At 41.9% G+C, this 26,539-nt stretch overlaps 3 protein-coding genes and 1 non-coding gene across 5 annotated transcripts in view; all 4 read left to right on the top strand.

Annotated features, from left to right (window-relative positions):
• Positions 1 to 61: 61 nt before the first annotated feature.
• Positions 62 to 143, top strand: trnas-cga (transfer RNA serine (anticodon CGA)). The gene has a single exon. It is a non-coding gene; the product is annotated as a tRNA-Ser (tRNA).
• A 535-nt stretch (positions 144 to 678) lies between these two features.
• nabp1a (nucleic acid binding protein 1a) lies at positions 679 to 4,741 on the top strand. 2 transcript variants are annotated; one of them, XM_018683170.2, is made up of 6 exons: positions 679 to 1,755; positions 1,969 to 2,107; positions 2,267 to 2,338; positions 3,101 to 3,185; positions 3,360 to 3,411; positions 3,770 to 4,741. In XM_018683170.2, exons 1-6 carry the CDS (start codon positions 1,662 to 1,664, stop codon positions 3,973 to 3,975), a joined length of 648 nt encoding a protein of 215 aa, XP_018538686.1. In that variant the 5' UTR covers positions 679 to 1,661; the 3' UTR covers positions 3,976 to 4,741. The 2 variants fall into 2 exon arrangements, with proteins under 2 accessions (XP_018538686.1, XP_018538685.1); XM_018683169.2 differs by having other exon boundaries at positions 3,360 to 3,429.
• Positions 4,742 to 6,391: 1,650 nt separating this feature from the next.
• Positions 6,392 to 8,262, top strand: LOC108887682 (C-X-C chemokine receptor type 2). The gene is made up of 2 exons (XM_018683168.2): positions 6,392 to 6,518; positions 6,775 to 8,262. The coding sequence occupies exons 1-2, from the start codon at positions 6,512 to 6,514 to the stop codon at positions 7,848 to 7,850; spliced, it is 1,083 nt and encodes a 360-aa protein (XP_018538684.1). The 5' UTR covers positions 6,392 to 6,511; the 3' UTR covers positions 7,851 to 8,262.
• Positions 8,263 to 10,146: 1,884 nt separating this feature from the next.
• Positions 10,147 to 26,539, top strand: part of spegb (striated muscle enriched protein kinase b) — a 29,209-nt gene continuing 12,816 nt past the window's right edge. Inside the window, 20 exon segments of the mRNA XM_018683171.2 lie at positions 10,147 to 10,979; positions 10,981 to 11,218; positions 18,292 to 18,378; positions 18,711 to 18,777; positions 18,930 to 20,482; positions 20,620 to 20,763; positions 20,859 to 21,041; positions 21,540 to 21,706; positions 21,987 to 22,075; positions 23,022 to 23,197; positions 23,384 to 23,644; positions 23,736 to 23,894; positions 24,099 to 24,288; positions 24,416 to 24,645; positions 24,923 to 25,042; positions 25,174 to 25,278; positions 25,423 to 25,629; positions 25,716 to 25,839; positions 26,044 to 26,216; positions 26,320 to 26,432. Coding sequence (XP_018538687.1) covers positions 10,800 to 10,979; positions 10,981 to 11,218; positions 18,292 to 18,378; positions 18,711 to 18,777; positions 18,930 to 20,482; positions 20,620 to 20,763; positions 20,859 to 21,041; positions 21,540 to 21,706; positions 21,987 to 22,075; positions 23,022 to 23,197; positions 23,384 to 23,644; positions 23,736 to 23,894; positions 24,099 to 24,288; positions 24,416 to 24,645; positions 24,923 to 25,042; positions 25,174 to 25,278; positions 25,423 to 25,629; positions 25,716 to 25,839; positions 26,044 to 26,216; positions 26,320 to 26,432 — 4,566 coding nt within the window. The 5' untranslated portion in view covers positions 10,147 to 10,799.

The raw sequence follows: 26,539 nt of genomic DNA, 5'->3' as shown, positions 1-26,539 counted from the left end.
TGAACTGACAATGTTACATCTAGTATTATATAGAATTTAGAGTGTTTCGATACAGTGTATCGTCACGGTGGCCGAGAGGTTAAGGCGTTGGACTCGAAATCCAATGGGGTTTCCCCGCACAGGTTCGAATCCTGTTCGTGACGGCATTCCTTTTACTTGATAAGTTTCCACACGCGCCACAAAAACACGGCAGACCAAAATCAATGGATTTAAAAGCAATGTAAGTATTTTGCACGTGAGTAACTACCTACTATATGGGCGCATTTTAGTTTCACATCACAGCGAATGTGTCCGAGGCAGTAAACTGGATATTTAATAATCAAAGTAGCAGTTAGGCTCGATGACATAAAATTAATGATTGATGATATGACTACATATATATATAAATAACCGTTTTTTTGTCGCTGATACTTAAATCTCAAATGTGTTCACTTATTCTCGCGTTGTTAGTGAATGGGATCCATTTGGTAGAAACCAAACATTTTCTTTTCCATAAACAGATAAGCGCGGTGTCTGCTTATACTTGTAACTGCATTGTATTTAGAGAAATAGACGCCCAGTAATTGCCAGTATCTGTCGACTCGACTGTATAAGAGCAAGCAAAAAGAAATTTCTATGTGCAACCCCCTTCCCTACGAGAGATAATGGAACTGGCCGAGTCATACAAAAATGACCGGCAGCACTCGCTGACGTAGTTTTAGGGGGCATTGTTGAAGCAGGGGAGAGCGTGTGCTGAACAGCTTGTGCAGATTTTAAATAGCGTTTTTGAGGTGTAGTATTGTTTAGGCATGAATAAGCAGGGCATTTAATATAAGGCATTTCGAACAGCTACAACGCTATAGGGGCCACAGTTAGATAGAGACACACTAGTCGTAAAACAAAGCATTTGGCCAGACTGCGCGTTAGCAAAGCTAACAGTTCCTTATACTCACAAGAGACACACAAAGGAAATGCGGTCGATTGGTTTGAAAATATTAACGTTAACAGGACTTATCTAAATGGTCGAAGGGGATAATAACTGATCTCCAAATACTTCGCAACACAGACAATATCTCAGTCTCTGGTGTAACTTGCAGTCTGTGGGACGGTTTTTGTCAAAAACAGGAACACCTCAGATGTGACTCGCGATTGTGGATTTGTCAGCCTATTAATAATATTTTATCTGACTTCGACATTTTGATCAACTGCATTGCTAGCTCGTTGAGTGCTAACCAGTTACACTAGTACGGCTTTTCATGCTAACCAGTGTTATGTGAAGAATGAAGCTGCCATTATGGCGATAATCGTGAAAAGAAAGATGCTAAGAGACCCATATCCTGAAAGAAAAAGAAGGTAGCTAACTGCGAGCTAGCTAACGCTTAGCGAAGTAGCCGCCCGGCTAGTTGTTAGCTGGTCGTTCATCTCTTTCTTCTGGGGTTTAACGTGACTGTACCCGACTATCTAAGAAGCGGGTTCGTGTGTATATAGAAAATTAGGATAACGATACAGAGTTTAGAATAGGGTGTAGCATTTAGCTTGTGACTAACAGGCTAACTAGTTAGCCGAGTTCAAGCTAACGTTGTAGCTACCCATCACAAAGTGACGACAGTTAGCTCTTATTGCTGCCGAGTTTAAGTGACAGGAAGGGAACGAACAGGGGTTATTTTTCTTCGAGAATAACAATGGCAACCCCCTCAAACGAGACCTTGTTTCTGATCAAGGATGTTAAGCCCGGGTCGAAAAATTTGAATATCGTATTCATCGTTTTGGAAATAGGTAAGTGATTGCATAGGCGTGCACGAGCGTCTCCCCCTGTACCATCAACTCGTGTCTTTTTTCTTAAAGGGACCAGCGATAAAAAAATTACCGTCAACGGGGACTTTGATTTTTGATGAACTCGTGACTTTTCCATTGACATATTGGTAATTTAATCTTTGCTAGAGATGTTTGAGCAGGTTTTATTTAACTTATTTTGTTTTGTTCCGTCAGGACGAGTAACCAAAACGAAAGATGGTCATGAGGTGCGCTCGTGCAAGGTGGCCGACAAGAGCGGGAGTATTGCCATCTCTGTTTGGGATGAACTCGGCAGCCTTATCCAGCCAGGGGACATCATCAAGCTGACCAGAGGGTAGTAATGTTCCCATGCTTAAACACATGACACGGCCATTTGTGTAGTACATACATGCTCACAGGTGACAAGTGTTTCTGTGCCTGTGCAACTTTCCTTTAAATGTTAGGAGAAGTTGTTTTTTGTTTGCATGATTTTAACATGTGGTTTCTGTGTTAGCTATGCATCCATATGGAAAGGGTGCCTAACCCTATACACTGGAAGAGGAGGGGATCTACAGAAGATTGGAGAGTGAGTAGCTGGCCCCAAGTCTATTTATACCACAGTGAAGTTCTTGTCCCTGCAGGAATTCTCCACTGCTCAAGCATCATACAAGGCTGATGCATTTTATGATGGTTTCCAGTAACATACAGGTTTAAATAACCTGATTCCATCAGGAAAACATTTTGATGAAGAGTTTAATTCAAGAGCGATCAAATATACGGAGATTTTCTAAACACTAACAAGCATTAATCACAAGAAATCACATTTACATGAGTCTTGACAGCCAGTTGTGTAATATTAGTATCCCAGAATGTTGGCCATATATGACAACTACCTGGACATGTTTTAAATAGCCATATAATAGTCTACATTTAAACAACGTTATGATTAAATAAATGCATTTTAATAAAAGTAGTCAGCACGACTGAGCTCTGCCTTGACATGTAGGAGTCATGCGAAATGCTAAAACACTGAGTCAAGTCAAATCACATGACCAAACAATGAGTCAAACTCTTGCGTAAGTAAGTTTATATTTAAGTTGTCGTGGCAACATATTTTATAGGTCAAACAATATATAGAACATTTATTTGGCACGTTTTTCACATTTTCATCTAATGGACATGAACGCAAACAGAAACTCTCGTACTTTATTTTAAGATTTCAAATCTAAATCTTTAAAAACATATTTAAGCCTGGTAGTCGATGACTGTTTCAAACTGTCATTCCAGTCAAACACATCATTCCTGATCTATTCAACTCTAGGTTAAAACGTGGGTTTTGTCTCCTCAGGTTCTGCATGGTGTATTCAGAAGTGCCCAACTTCAGTGAACCAAACCCAGAGCTGCTAGCCCAAGCTAACCAGCAGAACAAGTCTGTGAGTAGCTGCACCCACTCACAAATTCTCAACAAGAAATCAGTCCAAGTAGTATCTGTCCTCAGCCTCTCTGATGGTCTGACTGTATTGGCCTGTTTAATGGTGGACCCATGGTGCCTGACACAAATACTGGTACGGTTCTAAACTTAACATTGTCTTCCACCATTTTAACAGGGGAAACCAGACCAGAATCAGAGGGGGAACTCTCCACCCAATCAGAATTCAGGTACATCTGCCCCACCAGGTCAGTGTATTTCCCTTTATGCAAATAGCCACTGCACTGTAAGTTCATTCACTCACAGGAAACAGCAGAGTTTTGCATGTTTTCCAGAGTTGAACACACTTGACGTCGTCGATGCAAAATGAACACGTTGGCATAGTTTTCAGTAGAGATAAAGATACAATCTTGTCAGTAAATTTAAATAAAGTGAATGTGACAATAAAAAACTGTACATAGTACCAAGGACCTGAGACTGAAGCAGCTAAATGGAATTCAGCCATCATTCATTTTATTATTGATACCTGTGATTGAAGGATGAAATGTCTTAAAGTTTCTTGTTTTATGTGTATTTCTCAACCTGCAGGTAATGGTGCCATGCCGCCATTTGCCAACAACAACAACCCACCCTCTGGGGCACCCCGTGACCCTGCGTTTGGCAATGTCGGGCGACCCAACGGTCGGTCGCCCGGCAACGGAGCGCCTCCTGTTTCTGTTTCTGGACCCCCAGCAGCTGCAAAGTCCTCAGTTACCATTAGCAACGGCAGGGACCCACGCCGTGCCAAGAGATGAAATTGGGGTTCGGGGGAAGGATCATGTGGGGAAAATTATGGACATCCTCATTTCCCCCTGCCCCCTTTTTTTTAGCCTTTCTGAGCCCTCCCGATCACAGCCTAGATTGGCTTTCAGAATAATGATTTCAATTAGAGACTATTTGTGTAATTTTTATACAGGCTTACAAAGTCATGTGTCGTCTGTCGTGCGTAGTGCGAGTAGTGCGCTCAGCAAGCAGCACAGTGTGATTGTGATCTACCACTTGATGCACTAGCAGGACTTCTTGTATAGTCGAGCCTTGATGGTTGAGTTGTGGTCAGCCTTCTCAGTCTACACCCATGTCCTCTAAATCTCACTGCAAATTGCCAGTTCTGTGCCAGTGTTACCCCACACACTGTCCTACCTGCTTCCCTGTTCGAACTACACACCCTACTTGAACACTTGATGCACTTTCTTCTCTTAATTTATGTCGGGGGCAAACATGGCTGTCATTTAAATCAGGAGATCAGTTTCTGCTTTTTAGTGGAAAATAGGCCTTAAGTTAGTGAAAACGGAGTTTGTGGACTGAATGCACATGCAAAATTCTTAAAAGGGTCTTCCCTCTCTTAACCAAACTGTATCCGAAGTGACTCTGTGAAAGGAAAGGTGTTAGTTTTGAATTTTTAAACTGTTTTTCCTTAAGACATGTTTTTCTTGTTTGCCATCAATTGTACCTTCATCAAGGTGGGACCACGTAAATACTGGCAAAATGGTTCACCAAATAAATTTTACAGTAATACTGCCACGTTTGGTTCTCTGTAGTCTGTTCTGAGAGTTAAACACAGTTTATTTCTAATGTCAACCTGCCTTTTTATAGTAACTTGGCTAGAACAGTTTTTAATCTTTAAGATGCAAGCACCTTGAATGAAGATTTTGTGTGTGAGTGCATTTTTTAAAAACATTTCCACTGATGCACAGTTATATCAACAGTACTATAGTCAGAGTCCGACATGAAAACAATGATGCAGGGGTTTAACAACAAGTCCTCCCAGTCTCCCATAAAGACCTGTCATGGTTTAAACTGATCCTGATAGAAATTTAAAGTTAGCCTCCTATCTCATTTCAAGTGATGGTTTAATTCTACAGCACCATCTAGTGGCTAAATGAATAAACTGCATCTGTTTGGAACCTGCTGCAGATTATGAGGTGGAGGAACCAGTGTTGTTTTGTTTCACTGAACTTCCTTTGTCACAGTGGGATGAATACTTTTATAAAGCGAAAGTCCACATTATGTATTCCATTTTGAAGCAAAGCATTGCATACAACAAAAACCTGGGTTTCTTCACATCCTCTGTTGCACCAAGCACCTAAACATTACAGCCTGCATGTTTATGTTGCCCCATTTCACTTTTGACGCACTTTGCACTTTCTTCATGTTTAGTGTGTCCTTTGTTCTGTGGGCATCAAAAGGAACAAACATCTTTAAATCTATTATACTGTTTTATCTGCTACATGAAATGAATGACTGATATATTTTTATCTAAATCTCTGTAAAACGCTGTCCCAGTCATTTATTATCCTCACAGTCCCTCAGGCCTGTGAACCGTATGTTCAGAACATGTTTGTGAACCTTCTCTGCCCCTCATGATAAAAATTGCAGGACTTGTGACACTGGAAATTGAAACACAGGAGAAGTGCGGCAGGAAATGTGATGCTAGTCGCCCATGTGTCAACACAGATGCATGTCATGAGCTGGGAACTTCCTCAGCAGCAGTGGTCAGTGAGAAAAATGTTGTCAAGTCATGTGGTGTAAGGTATTTTAAATTTCACCGTGTGAAGATAGAGGCACAGATACAGGTCTCAGCCTGCTGCTCTCATCAGCTGTTGTCGGTTCTTTAATAATTAACATTTCCAAAGTTTGTGTCCGGCAAAACTGAAGTAACAACGTCCCTTTAACATTTCTGATATATGACCTGAAACTCTAGAATACCTGTGGATCATTCCTCTAGTGTTTATTTTGAATTCTTCACATGAACGAGTGGTTTCTCTTTCGATTTTGCCTGCAGTGTGACCGCACATCTCATGACCCCGGTGATTCATATTATGAGATTTGGGTTTATTTATGGTGGAAGTGTTATGGTTCAGGAATGACCAAAACAGTGATGACTGAAAATATATAAACAAACCTGCAACATAATAAAGAAATTAAGATTAGATATGAATAAGATAAAGGTAGAAATAAAAACATTTAAAAGGAAGTTCATGGTGGTATTCACTAAATAAATCAAAATAGGATTGGAAATGAATAATAACTAATAAATAAATAATAAACAGGCACCTTTCTGTAATTGTAATCTGTGTGATTTAGCTGTAGCCCGGTGCACATGTTGAGTTTACAGTATGACAAATGCAGTTAAAGTAAATTATTTAAAAAGAATGTTTCAACAAATCAAAATCTGTTTCTGAGGCAAACAGGAAAGTGAGCATGTGGTCGGGGTGGTGGGAGGGGTGGAGAGAAATTCACTGTCTGTTCCTCGTCTCCTTAGACAGAGTCTGAGCCTCAGGAGACGCAACAATGACTGGTGAGTGTTTTCATCCCTAGAGTGGTAACTTTGATTAATTGAATTAATGTCACACTGGAGTATGTAATGGACGACCAGGCAGAGGGTTATTTATTATTGAAGTATGAAAGCTCCTTTTAATTTATTGTTCTTTGAAAATAGTAAAAGACACAAGATATTTGTTTGTTGAAAAGTTAGGATTGTAATTGTAACAGGTTTCTAATCATTTCATGTGTTTCTGTGAGTCTAACATTTATTCTTTGGTTTTTGTCCTCAGATCCAAACACATCCTCCTTTATCGATGACTTTAGCTCTATTTATGATGAGCTCAACTTCACCTATAACTACACAGAGTTCATCGTTAACCCTGAAACGCAGCCCTGCGACGCCTTCTCCCTCCCAGACGCAGTGACAGTTTTAGTCTGTACGTTTTACGTCATCATCTTTTTGTTGGCTATTCCCGGGAATCTGATCGTGGGTCTGGTGCTCGGCCTTAACAAGCAGTCGCTGCCTCCCTCTGACCTCTACCTGCTCCACCTGGCGGTGGCCGACCTCCTGCTGGCCGTCACCCTCCCGTTCTGGGCCGTCTCTGTCACGCAGGGCTGGGTGTTTGGAGACACCATGTGCAAAATAATCACCATCCTCCAAGAGCTGAGCTTCTACTCCAGCATCCTCTTCCTGACTTGCATCAGTGTGGACCGTTACATGGTGATTGTGCGAGCTATGGATGCCCGCAGGGCCAACAGGCAGCTGGTCAGCTGGGGGGTTTGTGCTGCTGTCTGGGCTGTTGGGGTGTTTTTGTCTCTGCCAGGGCTCTTCAATTCCTCTTTCTCCTCTGGAAACTCCAGTCACACAGTGTGTACTGAGCGGTACGATCCCAGCAGTGCTGATGAGTGGCGGCTGGCCACCAGAGTCCTTCGCCACGCTTTGGGTTTTGTTATCCCCTTGGCCGTCATGCTGCCCTGTTATGGAGTAACCATCCAGCGCCTCCTTCACATCCGTGGGGGGTTTCAGCGGCAGCGAGCCATGAGAGTGATTGTGGTCGTGGTGGCTGCCTTTCTGCTCTGTTGGACGCCCTACCACATCGCAGTGATGACAGACTCCTTTTTCAGGGCGAAGATCGTGCCCTACAAGTGTCCGGCAAGGATGGCGGTGGATCGGGCCATGTTCGCCACCCAGAGCCTGGGCCTGCTCCACAGCTGCGTCAACCCGGTGCTGTACGCCTTCGTGGGAGAGAAGTTCAGGAGGAGGCTGCAGCAGATCATGAGGAAGATAGGAATCCTGGAGAGGGCATCAGTGACGAGAACCAGCAGGTCCTCACTGTCATCAGAAATCACATCCACATTCATGTGAGCGCACCAGAGGGACACTTTAAACTATTCAGATACATCAGTGTTGTGTCAGCTCATATCTGATGGACTTTGTCTTATATTTTTTCATACTTTGATCTGTTTTTTCTGTGTTATTTAACTTGGTTTTGCTTTTAATCCGGTGTGTGTACATCAGAAAAATGTTGCTTACAGTTGTTTTTGTGGTCAGCTGTTTAAATCCTCTCTCTTTCCTCAGTCATGTCTAACTCTGAGGAAACTGTGGAAAAGATGTGTGACTATATTTCAACATAGTAATACTGTGTCACAACATTGAGACAAAATTGTGGGTGATGAACATTTGTCTGTTTGAGTTGAGCAGGTTGTCGTTAACATGCCAAAGGATTTTCATTTTCTGTATATTCTAAATTGTCATTAAAGTTTCATATAAATGTGTACACTGCTCTCTGTCTATGATTCATATCTTATATTTAACACAGCTGACAAAAACCAGGGTCTTTTTAGGTTTAGCTTGTGTGGAAATAGTAGAAGTTGTGTTGAGTACAGCGGCAACACTGCAGCAATAACTGGAAGTTAGAGAGACTAGATGTTCTACCTCAGTACACAGGAAAATTCCCTTTGAAAAGTGTGGTTTGATTACACAGTGAATTCTGAGAAGCGCAGCATCACTTCTAATAAACAACAAGAAGAAAAAGCATTCAGCTCATTATTACATCCTCCATAGATTCAAGCTGAATAAGGTTTACTTTCACAGCTAAGTGTTCTAGGTAATGCACAGACTCTGTCAAGGTTTTATAGGAACCATTTTCCTGTTGACATCAAGATAATTATTCTATTTTATCCTGCAGCTACTACAGCTACTACTGTTACCACTACTTATAGGCGTTTCTGTTATTTAGCCTGCCCTCACTGATATAAATAGGGTGGAATAAGTAACACAGTACAGTTCAGGAACACCATAAACTGAATCCTCCTGAATGACCATGGATTTATTGCAGAGCTGTTGTATAGAGTGGTGCAGGGATGACGTATTTCTGCAGGCTAACAAGGAAGTTAGCCTGCATGCTAAAGCCAATGGGATTTTCCATTGGTTTTTGGATTATTACAGAAAATGAGTGCTGTGATCAACAGATATTTTCACAAACGAACACCACTTTGATGTTTTTTGAAGCCTAAATCCAATCTCCAGAGCTAAAAAGCTAATGTTAGACTATAAACCAACTACACCACGGTCGCATGACATTAACGTCACCAGCTGCTAACTTGTGATTTGATTTAGCCGCTTAGCTCCTCTACAAAAGCCTCTCTTCCCATAAAGAGCTTGTAAGAGCGTGAGTATAAACACAGCGAGGATGTGAAGGTGGCCTGGTGAGTAGACCTGCTCTCGTGTGCGGCGTTTTAACGTCCTCAACCTCTGTAGTCTCGTTTAGCCACTTGTTAGCAGCCGTCTTTTTAAAGACACATCTAAACTAAAAAAAACAAAAACACAGGTGGGGTATTTTCTGACGGATTTTATGTTGTAGAATAAAATGTGAAAATGTCTTGAACTTGTGTTAAAACCACAGAGTTTATTTCAGATATTTAACCAAAAAGTCAATTTGAGACGATTGGAACCGGAAGTGCTAAAATGCTAACTCATTTCCGGGTTTTAGAGCTCACTCTTTAGTTTTAGCTAGGTGTAACTGCTGACTGAGGGTATATAGCAATATGCTAGCAATGTGCTAGCTGTATGTAATGTTAGGAAATCACTGAATTCTTTGACTTTATTCAACTTTTTTTTCATTTATTTATGTTTTTGTTGATTAATATTCTTCCTTGAATCAGTCTGCTTTTGATGCTGCTTTTATCGCCGATGGTTCTAATATTAATAACTAGCTTTCTTTTTATGTGTTTTACTGTGTTAGTAGTACTGAGGTTCAGTGGATCAAATCAACTCAACTTTATTGGTAAATGTAGGAAATATGTAATTTGTTTTCTTTACAGTGCTATTGCAGTGATATTGTTTCCTTTTTCATGATATTTGACCACCTCAACACAACTGGGAGGCCAGCTGCGTTCTCTGTGTTTGACCTACAAATTAAATATCTGTCCTGTACCGACCACCCCCTCCTCTGTGCCAAGTGTTGCACCATCTCACATGTTCTACTGACCTCAGGTTGGCTAAAAATGACAAGGGGGCGGGAGCCTAGCAGTGAGTGGGCAGACGGATCACCGTGCAGCTGTCATTGTAAGGCTTGCTGGGCTGTGACTGTCATTTCCCCCTTCGGACTGACTGGCAGAGGTAGTGGAGGGAGGGGGGGGGGTCATGAGTGGGGTGGCTTAGCTCATGGGACGAGGAAAGGGGGGGGGCACTGTGCAACTTGCTGGACGGGACTTGATGCTTGCATTCAATCAGAAGCCAAGCAAGAATAAACCTGAAGGGCCGCTGGAAATAAAAGGAAACTCACCAAAGACCCTCACACCTCGCTCTGCAGAGAAGTAACACGTTACTGGGAGATGGTTACAAAAGGCTGAAAAGTCGGAGAACATAAGGAAAAGGAGGGGAAAAAGCTGGACCGTCACTTCCAAGAGACAAGTCAAGGGAGCTGTTAATGCAACATGATCCAGTTGGTCTTGCCCTAAAAATACCTCTGGACAGGAGAGTGGCAGCTATCTCTATCTGCTTAATTACCTGGTAATCAACGATTTTCTTCTTCTTCTTTTGACAACAGCTGAGGTCAGAGAACAGCAGTTTGAGAGGAATTTATCCACAGCAGAAATGCTTCTAAACATTTTCATTTGGTTTTCCTAGTGAAAGAAAGTATAGATGATCTTATATTCAAAAATGTGAAAGCTATGCTAACTCTAACGTATATGTAGCTCACAGACACTAATGCCCTGACTGAATTGTGGTTAAGATTACTACAGGAGGGCCCAGGCAGTGTTAAAGTCATACAGTTTAGTCAGTTACAGGATCTACCGAATCAGTTCAACCATGAGAAAAGCAGAGGTGCAAATGACCCTGAAAAAAGGGGCAGATGAAGCTGTGGCGCCCCCAAGCCCCATCATCCCCCCAAAACGGTCCAAAGCAAGCCCAGAGCAAGTTGTCCCAGAACCTCGAGGACCTGGTTTTCCCACCCCAACTCCGCCTGTCTTTATACGTAAAATGAGGAACTGCCGCCGTAGGGACGGGCTGTGACATCCGCCTGAAGGTGACTGTGGCCGGGGACCCCCAGCCCTCCCTGTACTGGTACCACAACGATGACCTCCTCAACATGGAGAACCAGGAGTACGGAGGACTTTGGATTAGGGATTGCAAACCCAGTGATGCTGGCCTCTACACCTGCATTGCCAATAATCACCTGGGAGAGGCTCGGAGCAGCGCTGTCCTCGCTGTCTTGGATCTGGGTGAAGGTAATATCAATTAACACATTTTGATAGAAATGTGTTAACTACTAAAACATATCTAATATTATACTCAATCAATACATAATCATTAAGTTTTTAATGTCATTTCCATGAGAATTACCCAGCATGCTGATGGCGACGTGTTAGAGGCAAGAACTAGAGCCCATCATGTCGGCCTGTGTAGCTTCCTGTTCCTGTTGCTGCTGTATGAAATGATAATCCTGACTAATACCTCTGTTAGGACATGAGCTACTGTATCTGCCAAAGATGCTGTTTGGAGGTTGCTGTCCCTTTAGGCTAATTCATTTACTCACAGATATAGTTTTTGTCTATAATCTGCCACACAGGATGTCATTCCTGCACTGCATTCTGGGAAAGTTTGTTGCTTTTTTAGTGTTATTCCCTTGGACATCCAAATTCCAACCCAACAGTTTATTTTTTTATTTTTGGAGGAATGAGGGATTGTGTTTTTTACTTGTTTGTAGCTGTTTTAGATTTCCATCATGCATGCAGAGTCACTGAAGATGAATAATTCTTTAAAAGACAGACTGAGCCAGATCAAACTCTGACAGTGTGTTAGAGTTAGATTTCTCAGCGTCTAGCCAAGGATGCTCTGAAGGCCAGTGCAGCTCCTCTTGCATTCTGATCCACAAAACCTCTTCTTATGCTTCTCGTGGACTCTGGTGCTGATCTAAATTCAGCTCACCTGATTGCTTTGACAACCTCAGCTGCTCTGAAAAATGACATTACCCGCTCTACAAATATGCCCTTCATATATCAGCTCAGGCATTTTGTCATTGTTCTGCAGCGCTCAGCGTGAGTGTGTAGTGGAAATCCACTCTTCAATTTAGAGCTGCCTTTTCCTGCTGAGAGGGTATCTGAGGCATAGCATTTGCATGCACGAAGATGTCAAGACTCATCACTGTGGAATACAGTTCAATCAGTTTAACGGAAGTAAACTTTTGGCACATGATAGCATTCTCTGACGCTGTATATAGTAGGACTTGGTGCTTGTATAAGAATGTCTGCTCATTTTAAGCTATGGTAAGATGCTTTGTGCAAAACTGGGCACTAAAAGAGAGGTGATGTCTGCAGACTGGACTGGATACTTAAATATATATGTATATATATATATAATGCATTGCTTTCAGTTTTCACAGTTCTATCACTATGTCAACACCGTTCAATAATGTATTTCTGCACCCCATCGGGGAGCCAGTATATTTGGAAACACAGTACAATAGAGAAGTTCTCTTTCACCATATCCTTGAGATACAGTATAATAGCAGTTATTGTGCTGGTGCAGATGAGTGTTGACATTACAAAATAAGTGGTTTCATGAAAGCAGAGACACAACAGTCACGTAGTTCACACAGTTCAGTTTCAAGTAAGACCAGTCCATCAGTTTCAGCTAAACAGGAACATTTACAGTATCTGAGGATTATACTAGTCCTGCGCTACTGGATGTTTTGTGTCGTGGTTAATCAAAATGATTTCAGACTAGATGAATAATGGGATTGTAGATAGTGAATATCAGCAACAGTGTTAGCTCCTCCGTATTAGTCATAATCCTATTAACACTCATCTTCACACAGATCTTCAAACAAGGTTTGAAAATGAGACGTTAGAGCAGAAGTTTTCCTTTGAGTCTCCGTTTTAACCTTCAGTTTGATTCAGCTCTGCTACTGCTTTGCCATGTGTGTCGTCTACAGCTGTCCCATCACTCAATGATACCGCCTGAACTCTTTCTCTCTCTCCCACTTTGAAAATGTCTCTCTGTCCCGCCCCCCTCGTCCACCAACTCTCCCTAGTTATTTATACAGTGGAATGTGCCAGGCCTTAGATTTTTCTGATGTTAGCAGGCCAACGTCTCTCCTGTTACACAGGAAGACATCACTGCTAATTTTAGCCAGGCGCTGTATGACTGTTTTTTTCCCCTGCTGATCAGTTTATGGGCCAATCTTGAATCCACAACATCTACTTAATACCCAGGAGCATTAAGATGTCTGCCACCTGATCTTATGTCATGCATCATCTGTGATCCATACTGCTTGTACTCTGTTCTCTTTCAGTGCTGCATTGAACTGTGCTGTTAGTTCCTCCTCTCTCAGTATTTTGTCTTGATTTCCACTTCCCAGATGGCTGCTTGCTGATGTAGAAAACGACTCTGATGAGAGCGAGAACAAAACCGTAAAGTTGCAGCTATGAAACCAAAACAATGAGCTGAAAGACAGTGAAATGCTCTGTGGTGCTGGTGATAATTCTCTGTGGGTCTGTCACTCAGAGTGACACCTTGATCATTACACATGATCACCCATATTGATTGGTTAGTTTGAATATTTTAGATCACGGAGGCGGCGGAAAGAATCTGTAAATGTCAAACTTTGAGTTGAAACGTCTCAGTTGTTGTCAAACAGTTGGGTTTTTGGTGATTCTCTGGATGATCAATAACCACTCAATAATTTACTGACAGTGATTTTATTAGGATTGAAGCCAGACAGACCTGTTATCGTGAACTTTAGATGTCACCACTGAGTGTGACCGAGGCTCCTCTCCAGTGCGTTTGGCCACTTTCCTCAGTGTTGTCCTCCTCTTGGACCGTAAATGTGAGTGAACAGGTGGAGCTGCAGTTACACTGTGGAAACCCCCTACATCACCATGTTGCTTTAATAAGTACAACAACAAATTAATGTTTTTCAATGGATAAGAAATCCTGAGGGGTAATCAGTGAGTTAGAGCTGTTAAATGACTTGGTCGTCTCGTCAGAATCACAGTCACTCTAAGTCAGGTTTTTGAGTGTATGAGAGATTTTCTATGTTCACATTCTCAGAAAGAGAGTGAAGGACAGTGATGAGTAAACACTCCAGTCTGCCTCTGGTCTTGAATTATTAAGCCTCTTAGAAATCTGTAGCCATCTTGTACAGTGTGCACTGAAAAGCAACTGATCCCAAGTGTCAACACCGTGGCTGATAAATATGGCCTTTAGTTTGACCTGTTTGCACTTATTTTGTGAAAAAGACGATCAACACTTAGTCATGTTGCTCAAGTAAACACTGCAGTCATAGTATAACTGGTACAAATCATCTGCACTGAAAATCATTTTACAGTTTACCTCATGTTTAAAGCTGAACAACCAGTCAGCAACACAAAATCCCTCAAGTGCCACAGAATACTGTGTTATTATTGAAATATGGTATTTTATTTCACAATATTTGTTTCATTTTAATGCTTCTAATCTTTAGCTACAAACCAATAACCAGTTTCTTAAGTGGTGGAAAACATTGGTGGCACATCAGAGGAAGCTAAAAGAGGCATGTGGAGAAATATCCCTTTACTCTAGAACGAATTACTCGGGCAAACTTGTATTTCTACAGTTACAGTAAGAGCACAGTCCTTCCAGTATATAGCCTCTTCCCAAGAAAACTGGCTGACACAAAAACATCACGTTATTATGTCACAAGACTGAGAGGCATGACAGACTTCCTCTCTGTTAAATTATTGTCGCATTCATACGTGAGCCCACATGAAGTGCAGCAGCCAAGGAAACAGAAAGGCTCTCTCCATGACCAGAGATTACATAATCAGCCAACCATGTAATTAAGCCTGCAGGTAGCTGCAATTATGAAAGTGATAGCTGCTGTATATTTGCTGCACAATGTGCAACAGTTTAGTGTTTTACAGGAATTACTGTTAAAGTACCTTCAAGTATAAAAACAAAAGTAAGATCTTGTGCCTCGGTTTAATTAAAAATATGAATTTTCTTGTGTGTGAGAGCAAACTCTCAGCATGCTCACTGTAATATTTTGTCCTGAGCACAGTGTGATGCTTTTTACAAAGCCATTTTTAAGTGCAGCTATTTCCTCGCACTGATTTCTACTTGGCGGTGAAATGAAATGTGTAAACAGTGAATCCCTTTTCCCTCAGGAGAAGGGAATCTTAGATACTGAGTCATTCAAAATGTAGCATGTGGCGAGATTTAGAGTAGAGTGGTTACACCAAATAAATCAAACATTAGCAGCAAGTGAAATTCATGTCATGTCCAGCAGTGCAATATCTGTGTTGTTTTTTATGAGTGTTGCAGTGAGTAGAGAGTATATCATATCCCTTGGAAACAGGATGGCTTTGTGTAGTCAGTGTGAGCAGCCAGTAACACATTTGCTGTGAGAGCTAACAGTACTCCAGCAATGCAGAGGAGCGAGGAGGTCCCTGTAGCTGTTGCAGTGGTTCTCCCCTTCTCTGCCGACAGCACAGCATCAGCTCGTTACACCAGTTGAAGAATAAGACACAGACACATGGGGAGGAAGGGAAAAATGAAAAATGTCAGCCAGTGCTGTAGAACACTGATCTCAAGAGGGCTGGATCACTCCCACTGGTTTTTCTGCCTATCGGTGTGCACTGCCTGTGGGGTGGAACACAGCGGGGGAAGATGCTTACACTGTCGCTGGCTATTGTGTGGACAGGGGGGGCTCCCTCAGAGTGGATGATATGCATTCAACAGACGTTTCCACCTGCGGATGGAGGTCTGCGCTTTGTGCTTTTCAGAAACGGATTCTTCCACAAGAACTGCTGAGACTCTGAGGTGCAACTTGTTATATAATAGACCAAAGTGCCTTCTTTCCATTTGTCTTTGCATTTGATTGAGATGCTTTTACCTGCATGTTAGCAGACTTACAGTATATAACAAGTTGAATCTTTTACATCCAAGGCAGATGTTACTTGCCGGTGTCTTTATAGAACATTTCCTGATTTAGGCGTGTAGTAATGGCTTGGAACCCCCAGTGTATCTTGGGGAATACCCTGCTGCTGAATGTAAGCCAAGACAAAAGGTATTTGTCGAGGATATACCAACAGTGGCCATGAACAAAAATCCAGACCAAAGAAAAAAACAGGCAAGTGCAATTTCAATTTATCTTTGTCAAGTATAAGTCTTTCTTTTCCTTAAGTGCTGATTTGCCATTCACTGTACGTGGAGCTTAAAAGACTGTGTGAATGTTGACAGATGCATTTTATTAACATTACTACTCAACAACTGGCCTCACGGTGTTTTCTCAGGCGACAGTGTCAGATGAAATGAAGATAATTAAAGGAGATGAAGCCGCTCTGTACACCCTTAATTGAAAGGGAGACTAGATTAGCAGAGTTGTTGTGGAATATAATCACTGTGGCTAATAGAGCCTAGCATTAGAACTCTGAATAGAATTCACCTGGCTTTAGGCGCCGCCATGCTGTAGCTTTGAACTAACTTCAAGGAAGACTTTCAGAGTTACACTAAAATGCTGACACACTGTGATGTTTCTCAGACTGATGGTGCTCATGAAAGGGGGGTAGATTTCTGGTGGTTCATTTTGTGAAATTAATTATGATAAGATAAATTCTAAAGTGTGAATCGTAATTAGCAGAACTGAACAGATCAAGAGGATGACTGAAAGACAAACCCTATTTCCTTTACCCCCTTAAAAATGTCACAACAACAAAGAGGGAAAACTAAGACCCTGAGGTTGTACACGACAGAGTGCAAGTCTCACTTTGGAGGCTGTAACTCCAGCTATGTAGTTTTCTGTGAGGCTGCAGAGTGACAGCTTTATGAACCACACTTTGCTGGGGATATAGTGGGGATTTGTGCAGCAGTACTGCATGCAATTACCTACAATACACCACTGCCATCACACCCCCTCCAAGCCAAACTCATTTAAGTGTGTGATATCTTGATATCTCTTGAGGCTTTTTCCAGAGTTAGGTTACTACTCAGTGTGTTTTTGTTTTTTATCTTGGTCAAATTTCAGAAGGTCTTGAAGGTGCCCTGTGTGATTTCCTTAAAAAGAAATGTTATGTTACATTTTGTGTTTTCTATCAAAACACATTGTTGAATGCATTGCTGTGGTCATGGTCAGGAATGTGTGTATAGTCATGCAGGTGTACACAGAAACAAAATGGGGGCCTGCTCATTAAAACATTGCTCAATAGCCCCACCAGTGGTCAAAAATGTCCACATGATGCTTTTAGTTAAAAGCTCTGGTGTTATTGAATTTGGCACCTTTATATGAGCAGCACCAACAGAACCTTATCATGGCTAACGGAGCTCACACCTGAACAGGTACACTAACCACTGGATTACCTGGATTAGCAGCCTGTCACATGGCTTTTTTACAAGAACAGCAGTTTAATCAATGCTTTGGAGAAACAGTTGTACATTTTGTAAACATTATGTAAAAGTCTTTTAGACTCACAGTAGCATTTAGGACATACTCATAAATAAAACATTGGTCTTTCTAACTGCTTTATTAGATGATTATGTGCTATTTTGGGAAATAGACTGCATTGCAAATGTCCAAGAGAGTTTTATTTTGAAATCTGCATTGGGCTTGTAGGATGTAAATATTGCATGAATGTGCACTAGTATGAATATAGATTGAATAGCTGTGAGTAACATCAGATTTTTCAACCAAAAATCAATAGTTTGACAGTAAGGAAGTACAGTGTGGTGGATTTTGTCTTTACACTGAATTCATACGAGCATATCTAGTTCAATATGACCAGCATTCTGCTATTGTGTTCTTTTGCTGAAAGCGAACAACAGATAGCCTCTGTTTTTTATAAGTAATTCCACCTACTGTGAAGCAAACACCTCATGAGAGCTGCTGGGTTGCCAATGACTCAATAGTGCTTTCTATTTTGAGTTCTACCAATGACTGAATTTTCACTCAGTCTGAGAAAAGCAATCATATCTTTCAGATAGTACAGCTGGAGCAAATTTTTATATTTAAAGGGGATCAAATGAAAGAAGTAGATTTTGATAAAGACTCAGCAAGTATATTTAGCTTAGGTGTGTTAATGAGACCCTGAGGGTGGCAGCTTTTCATGTCAAATGACTATTATAGATGAGCTGAGCAAAGCCATGGAAACGGTTGTTTTCCACTGGTGCCAAAAGATCAACAATTGTACAATCTTTGATTTTGTAAATGTTAAGTGCTACTTTAGCTTGCACTGTTTTGACCAACCAGAAGTGTCCTTAAAACATTGCCTCAGTTAAAATCTAATTCTAATTCAATAAAAAATTTGTGAAACTGTTTATTATTCAGATTCAGAAACAACAGAGGATGAAGGTGGAGACCAATTTGAGACCAAAGACGAAAGTGGGGATGCTGAGGACCAGGCTGTGCATACAGGTATGCAGCATGTTTCCATCTTGCAATTTTTCTCCTGTAGACAATTTTGCATTTATTCTAGGTGGATATATTACTGTTTTAACTGTTGTACTCAATTCCTAATTTGACAACATTTATAGACACAAATTCTGAAATGTTTCAACTGAAGTGTTTACTCATTTACACATACTGTACTTTTTGGCCACATACTGATATATCATCCCTTTATTAAGTTGTTAAGGTGAAGGTGTTAGCAAACACTTGATTAGTGCAACTTTAAGTTTACCCTGTTTACTACTCTATACCCTCTTACATATTCAATTTGTCATATCTCCTCTTTACATGAGCTGCAGTGATGGACAAATGTGCAGAAGATGATAACAGAAGACATGGACATGAGGATCACTCAAACACAACCAGGCAAGAAAGAAATAACCTAGTAGATTTTTTAAAGACTTCAGTATGATCATTAAATTATTGAACTCAAAATTCCATACTTAAATACACTACTCAGCAGAATTTGTAACAACCTACTAATTCCAACAGATTTTGCTTCAAATCCTCTATTTCAGGAGTCAGTCAGAGGATTATTCAAGAGAATCTCCACCAGAAGTCCTCCCACCCCCATCCCCAAGACTCGTCAAACGCCCTTCCACCTCTCCAATGCCAAGTCGCTCTGGTTCAACCACACCTCTCAGCTTGCGAAAGAAAATTGTGGTGCCAACTGAATATCAAGACACAGTGCCTGGAGAATTTGAAGAAAAGGTTAAGCAGCCAAAATCTGCATCCCAGAGTAACACCCAGGACTCCCGTCCACAGACTCCACTAAGTGAGTATTCCCGGAAAGAATTTACCCTTAGACCATCCCCAAAGCTCACCAGGGCAAGCTCAAAGGTTTTTGAGAAGGTCCGTGGTTTAGAGGAGCGGAGACGAAGCCTTGATATTCCAGAAGGTTCTATTTCTGGAAGATCTTGGGCAGGGTTTAATCGTGAAGGATCTGTTGATTCAGATGATGGAGGAAGCCGGTTGGGCATCTCTAGAGAAAGTTCAAGGGAAGACCTCAGGGAGGCTCTGAAGGAGGATGCTGCTGAACGGAGATCTATGTTTAGACAAAGAGCTGCTTCACTGGAGGAGAAACCTCGCTATTCCCAAAAAGTTCAGGACATCGAGAACAAGTTCACAGAGGAGCTCCAGCGAATTAAGAAACTTGTTGGAAAACCTCATATGAAGAAATCATTTTCAACCGAACAGCTTACCCTGAAGGGCAAGCAGCGCCAGCCTTTCAGGAAAATTGAACCTATTCCTCCTCAAGTCCTCCAAAAGCTTCAAGAAAGGGAACGTGCCCAGTGGGCAAAGGAACAGAGAGAAAAGGATTTAGGTCAGCAACCAATGCAGCATCAACAGCAAACACAGCAAGAACTGCAAAGATCCCAACCGCAAAAGACAACAAGCACTGGTACAACAACTGTAACAGTCAGTAGATTTGGAGAGGTTGCAGGAACTCCAGAGTCAATGCAGTTATCCGACTTACCTGGACAACGATCCGTTAGAGAGTTAAGTAGAGTAAGTCCTGTCACCGAAATCATTCAGAGATCATCATCACCAGCGTTCTATCAGCAACAAAGGGAAGAGTCACCAAGCAGAAATGTTGCGGAGATGACGTTACGCAAGGTTGAACGAAGGCCACCAAGTCCGCTTGTACAAAGGGTATCTCGAATGCAGGAATCTCCACACATCCAAGAATCTCTTTTGCAAACATCACAAAAGGATGAAACTTCCGGGAGAAAGACACCAATAGAAGTAGCTTTAAGAAAAATTGAAAACAGACCTGAAAGTCCACTGGTACAAAGAAGGGCTGTCATGCAAGATCTTCCTCCTCAGCCTCCACCAAAACCTCAAAGGATATCACCAGTCACTCCAGTGGAGGAGAAAATGGAAGTGGAGCTATCCAGGCCAACTGCTAAGATGAGTGTTCCTACAATAATTGTGGAAGATGAAAAGATGGAAGTAGATGTTCCTGGGAAACCAAGTGAGCCTCAGCAGATTACTACTAGTGCCAAAGAGGGACAACAACAGAAGACCAAAGGAAAAAACCGTCGCCCTCGACCCATGTCTCCAGAGTTAGGTTGGTTTTGTTGCGTTTCTCTCATTAAGCTTTGTGTAGAAGTGTGAAGCTCCAGTTGTTTTTCACCTTGAGGGTGTTTTCCTCATTTGATCACAAGAATAAATTACTTCAAGCTTGCCTTTTGTTAAACTATGCAGATTCTTCAGATGATTCTTATGTGTCTGCTGGAGAAGACCCAATGGAGGCCCCTGTATTTGAGTTTCCCCTTCAGGACACTGTAGTATCTGCTGGTGCAGATGTGCTACTAAAATGTATCATTGCTGGAACCCCCATTCCTGAAGGTAAAATATTACACTTTGTGTTGTAACAACAGAAACATCAAAAGTAATCAAAAAGCAAATGGATTTATGTGTCTTTTATGTCTTCTCGGTTCAAGTTACCTGGACAAAAGACAACACCGACGTCTCTGGAATTGCAAATTACACAGTCAAGGTGGAGGGTGAACGACACAGTATGCTCATTAAATCAGCTAAAATAAGTGATGGTGGAAAATACTGTGTAACTGCTGTTAATCAGATGGGAAAAGCATCCAGCAGTGCCACGCTTATAGTTAAAGCAGGTAAGTTAGGTTTTTGAGTTATCAAAGAATAATTTCTAATTTGGTGGTTACTGGTTTAAAAGGTCTTGTTGTCCATCTTTAAAAAGCATGTTGTGGTTTCCCTCCACAATGGCTTTGTGTTTCAGCTGATTTCTCTCCTGTTCCCTTGTCATTATCTCTCTGAGCAAAATGTGTGTTCCATATATTCCAGCTGAACAACCTCACTTATAGTTACCATAGCAACTCAGAGGCGAAACTGAACCTAGAAATTGCCCACTGAGGCTCACTGGCTCCACTTAGTGTGAATCCACCATTGTTTGGATATCACATTTGACATCTCAGATTCTAATTATGCTTTAAGTGGGGCTTTGTGCTTTTTTAATACATGAGCTCCTTGAACTCCTGTATTCACATTGTGTTGTGCTCTCAGTAACAAAAAATAAAGTTTACAAATGCAAAATGAAACGTTCATATAGGGCTGTATTGTTAAAGCATAGTGTAATCTTGCTGCTTTTATAGTGTCTGTACAAGAGCCTAAAGGAAACCTGGGTGTCCCTATGGACATCAGCAGCCCTATTACATCTGATGAGGAGTATCTCAGTCCCCTGGAGGAAGGCATGGATTTTGGAGTGCCAGAGCCAAGGCGATCTATTGACACACGATTCAGGAAACCCCCTGCATTCCTGGTGAGACTACATCATATGATAAATCTAGCTAATTTACTTTGCCACTTAGTGTATGACACTTGTCTTTTTATCATTGACACTTACTCAACTGCACTTTTGACTGGTCTGTTGCAAAAATACTGCATGAAAAGTGTTATGTACAGGATATTCTCCATTCTATCAATATTAATTTTCCTGTATGAACATATTATCTTTTGTGTGGTCATCCCATCATCACACCTATAAAACTTAGAGGTAAAATGCATCTCTCAGCCTCTAACTTGCATTACATTTCAAACAGGTAACAATGAATGATCAAGCTGTCATTGAAGGACAGGAAGTCACCATGTCTGTCCGAATAAGTGGACAACCCAAACCCATGCTCTATTGGTAGGTCCCCTCACTTCATCAAATGACTTAAACTCATCGCTTGCATGGGACATGGAAAAGACTTTCTCAGAGTCACAAACCATGAGCGAGTTTGCTTTGCTGCTTAGTTTGTTCTGGTGCATGCTGCTTTAATGCATCTGTTAAGGGAGGTGGGAACTTAATGTTTATTTAGTCTAACAATCTCCAGGCTGACAGACAGTCTTAATAGGGAAAAGAGAAGAATAACATGCTTTTCCCTTTTACTGTTGAGCTGCTCAGTGCCCAGAAACACAAATGTGTGGCTAAACTAATGAGCTCTTAAACAACAATCTGGAATTTGTGTGTAGTGCTGAAGCCATCCAAAAAAAAAGAAGTCCTCACTTCCTCATATGCTCTACCAGCCAATTGTGCTTTACTGCAGTTGCTAACGAGGACAGCATCAAATGATAAGGCTGGCGATATTCTATATATAGACCAAACCCTGACATAGAGTATCTTATTCCTCTGTAGCAAACAGAGCAAGATCAAGATTGAGAAAAAGAAGCAATAGGCTTAATAGTTAAGTTGGAGAGCACTGAGAGATGGACCGTCATGTTATTTTGGTCTTTTCATGGGAGTTGTTAGACAATAACTTTGACAACAAGTATAGAATAATGCAAGTTTTATCCTTCAATACAGGAGGCAAGAATAGGCTGAGTCACTCAGGCAGGTTCTGTTATTGGAGTTAGTCATGACTCTTGAGAGACAATAGCAGAGAAGAAAGTGCTAAACATAATATTGGCAGTCCCGGGCAATCTGTCCCACCCTCCACCCCCTTCATACCAGCCAGAGGAGAGTTTGTAGTTGGAGAAGAGTGAGCGTGGTCATCCCTCGTTGCATAAATTCAGTTTAAAAAGCTCTGAGTGGTATGTGAGTGATTTGTTGTTTGTTTTAAAACAATTGTTCCTGTGATTCTGTTCTTTTGAAGGCTGAGGGACAGAGTCACAGTGAAAACAGGCCCACGTCATATTGTGCGTGAGACAGAGGATGGCACGTTCGAAATGACAATCAAGTCGGCAGTGAGGTCAGACTCTGGGGTTTACACCTGTAAGATCATTAATGAATATGGAACAAAGCAGTGCGAAGGAAAGCTGGAGGTAAAAGGTACGTTGCTTTTTAAATAAAATCCCTAAATCCCTGACGCTAGTTTACTTGTCAGATAACATATACATTGACACCATAACTCCAAGTGAATAAAACATTCAGTGTGACCTGTAACTAGTTCACAGCGCCACCGTTCAGGTATCACTTAACAACACTCTTCAGAAAATGTCCTTTATTTACACCCAGCTGCACCAGTTGAGCCAGGCCTCGCTGTCATCCGCCCGGTCAAGGACATCACAGCCAAGGCTGGAGAGACCGTTTTGTTTGAGTGTCATGTCATTGGCCCGAAAGACACCGATGTGGACTGGCTTGCGGATGGGAAACTGATCCAGCCGGCGTTGCTCAACTGCAAGATGCACTTTGATGGGAGAAAGTGCCGGCTGCTTCTCAACTCAGTACACGAGGATGACAGCGGGACATACGTGTGCAAGCTGAGCACAGCCAAAGGTCAGTCTCAAGAATAAATATCACAAAAAGACTAATGTAAAACTAACTCTAAGCACTTTATTTATTGTCATATTTAATGTGTTCTCTTCAGAGGAAGTGACCTCATGTGGCAAACTCAAAGTCATCCCCTCCATTGAACCTCTCTTCACTCGCAAGTTGGATGTTCTGGAGGTGATAGAGGGTCGAAACGCTCGATTCGACTGCAAAGTCAGTGGGACGCCATCTCCTAAGGTCACATGGAGTCACTTTGGTAGGACAGTACTTTATAGTGTCTTTAGGGTCTAAATGAACTTAAACAAGAACCATATTATCCATGTCTTTGTGAAATTACCATATTGTTTGTTTTCTTTACCCTTTTCTTTATATTTCTCTGTGTTTTGCTGTTGATTTTTGGATTTATAACACACTTTGTAATGAAACTGATATATAAATACAGGCTCCTTATTCTCTTTAGACCATCCGCTCAGAGAAAGCGAGGACGTTCGTATTCTTCAGGAGGGCGGCCGCCACTCCCTCATCATTTCTCACGTGACCAACGAGGATGAGGGTTTCTACACTGTCATAGCCCATAACAGTCATGGCGATGCAGAGAGCTCTGCTGAACTGTACATACAGGAACCCCGGCCAGCCATCTCTTCACAGATGTAAGAGCATGTTATTTGTTGGATGTCTGGTCATAATGTTTCCATGACTTTTCCAGATTAGGGATTGCAGAATCTTGCAAGAAGAAGCTTGCACTTCTGTCAGTTATTTAAACTTATTTTCTACTAGGGCTAAACTAGAGAAGATGCCGTCCATCCCAGAGGAGCCAGAAGTCCCAGAGAATGAGGTGGAGCGCTTCACCATGCCAGACTTTATCAAACCCCTTTACGACCTGGATGTGATCGAGGGAAAGGAGGCTGTGCTCAAATGCAAAGTGGCTGGTTTGCCGTATCCCACCATCGTCTGGTTCCACAACGGCAAAAGGATTGAGAGCACAGAGGACAGAAAGATGACACAGTGTAAGTGTTTCGAAAAGGACTCAGTGTTCAGACTTATCAAAGCTCTTGAGCCAATCTGAGAGAAGTCAGTTATCATTGGAAAGAGCACAAGAAGTCAAGAGGAGAGTGTACCCATAGGTTGTTAAAAGCACTTGAATAGAGTGTTTTTGTCTCCACGGTGGAGGCGGTTTTATTTTTAGGCCAGATTAGCATTTTTTGTGACAGTGTAGTCATGTGTTGAATACAGTAAATTACACCTCGTACATTTTCACCATCCCTTCTCTGCTTCCTTCTGCAGTTCGCGACGTCCACAGCCTGGTCATCCGCTCCGTATGCCATGCCCACGGTGGCGTCTACAAGAGTGTCATCTCTAACAAAGTAGGCAAGGCCACCTGCTATGCTCATCTCTATGTTACAGGTAATTTTCACTCCCTTTTTGCCACGTACCTCAAAAAAAACACATAGGTTAGTACATTCTGTAACACTGTCTTGGGTGAAGGTGGTTCAGAAACATTGATGGGCCTCTGTTACCATTGTTATCATTTTCAGATATCCTCCCTGACCCTCCTGATGGGACTCCAGTGATAGAATCCATCACTGGCAAAACCATCACCTTAAGCTGGAAGAAACCAAGGAGGCTGGACCCCTCCATTGGTACGCAGGATGGATCAGATATGTTTTATTCACCAGACACATTGCCTCCTAACTGGTCTTTATTGTAAAGTAAAATGACTGTGAAATATTTATTACATTTAAATTTTAGTCCGTAATTTTAGACAAACACGTTTTTTCTTTCAGATCCCACCTCCCTGATGTATGCCGTTCAGCAACAAGCCCTGGGCTCCATCCAGTGGATCATCATAGCCTCCGGCCTAAAGGAGACCACCTACACCATCACCACCCTCTCCAAAGGTGTGCGCTATGCCTTCAGGGTCCTGACCATCACCTCCAAGGCTTTCAGCAAACCCTCTACTGCCACCGACCCAGTGCAGCTCCTGGACCGAGGTACACCCAGCTTTTTAGAGCGTCTGTTTATCTATTGGTGAGTGCTGCAGTTTTTTTTAAATGTATATGTGCACTTTTACTTCAAGGTCCCTATCTTCAGGAGGCTCCAGTGATCATTGATAAGCCAGACATTGTGTATGTGATGGAAAACCAGTCGGTCACCATCACTGTTACGCTCAATCATGTCAACGCTGCGGTCATCTGGAAGAGGTATCTGTGTCTCTGTTGTCAAGGTCCTGTTTCATTCAGTGTTATGAACTGTATCAACAAACCGTGCTATTATCACAGATGATTTAATTGTCTGACAAGCACAAATACACTATGACATACAAGCAGCTGTTTGATTCCAAGTGATTATCAAACATTCCCGAGCAATGAAAGAAGTCTATTATTGTGTTCTGACCTTTCCACCAGGAGGGGAGTGGTCCTGGCCAGCAAGCCAGGCCTGTACGAGATGACGATGCCGGATGACGACCAGCACACGCTGAAGCTGCTGAAAGTGAAGAGTGCTGACATCGGAGAGATGGTGTTTTTGGCCTCCAACAAGTACGGCAGCGACAGCTGCACCTTCAACGTGGAGATGGCAGGTAGGCATTAGATCTATCTATCTATCTATCTATCTATCTATCTATCTATCTATCTATCTATCTAAATCTAATGTAAGTTGTGTCTTTGCATCTCTGTCCACAGCTCCACCAACATTTGAAACTATCATGGAGGACTTGGATGTCTGTGCTGGGGAGACCCCTCGCTTTGCTGTGGTTGTTGAGGGCAAACCCATTCCTGACATCCTGTGGTTCAAGGTCTTTATCCATTTCTGTTTATTGCAGTGATCCTCTGACAGTCAAACGTTAATTCTTTTCTACGGGTAGGAATTTACCCCAAAAGACAGTGATGCTTTTATTTGATG

Source organism: Lates calcarifer, linkage group LG1 (genome assembly GCF_001640805.2).
Source record: "Lates calcarifer isolate ASB-BC8 linkage group LG1, TLL_Latcal_v3, whole genome shotgun sequence".
Classification (NCBI taxonomy): domain Eukaryota; kingdom Metazoa; phylum Chordata; class Actinopteri; family Centropomidae; genus Lates; species Lates calcarifer.
Note: the sequence above shows the minus strand (reverse complement) of the source record. Positions and strands in the feature narration are given on the sequence as shown.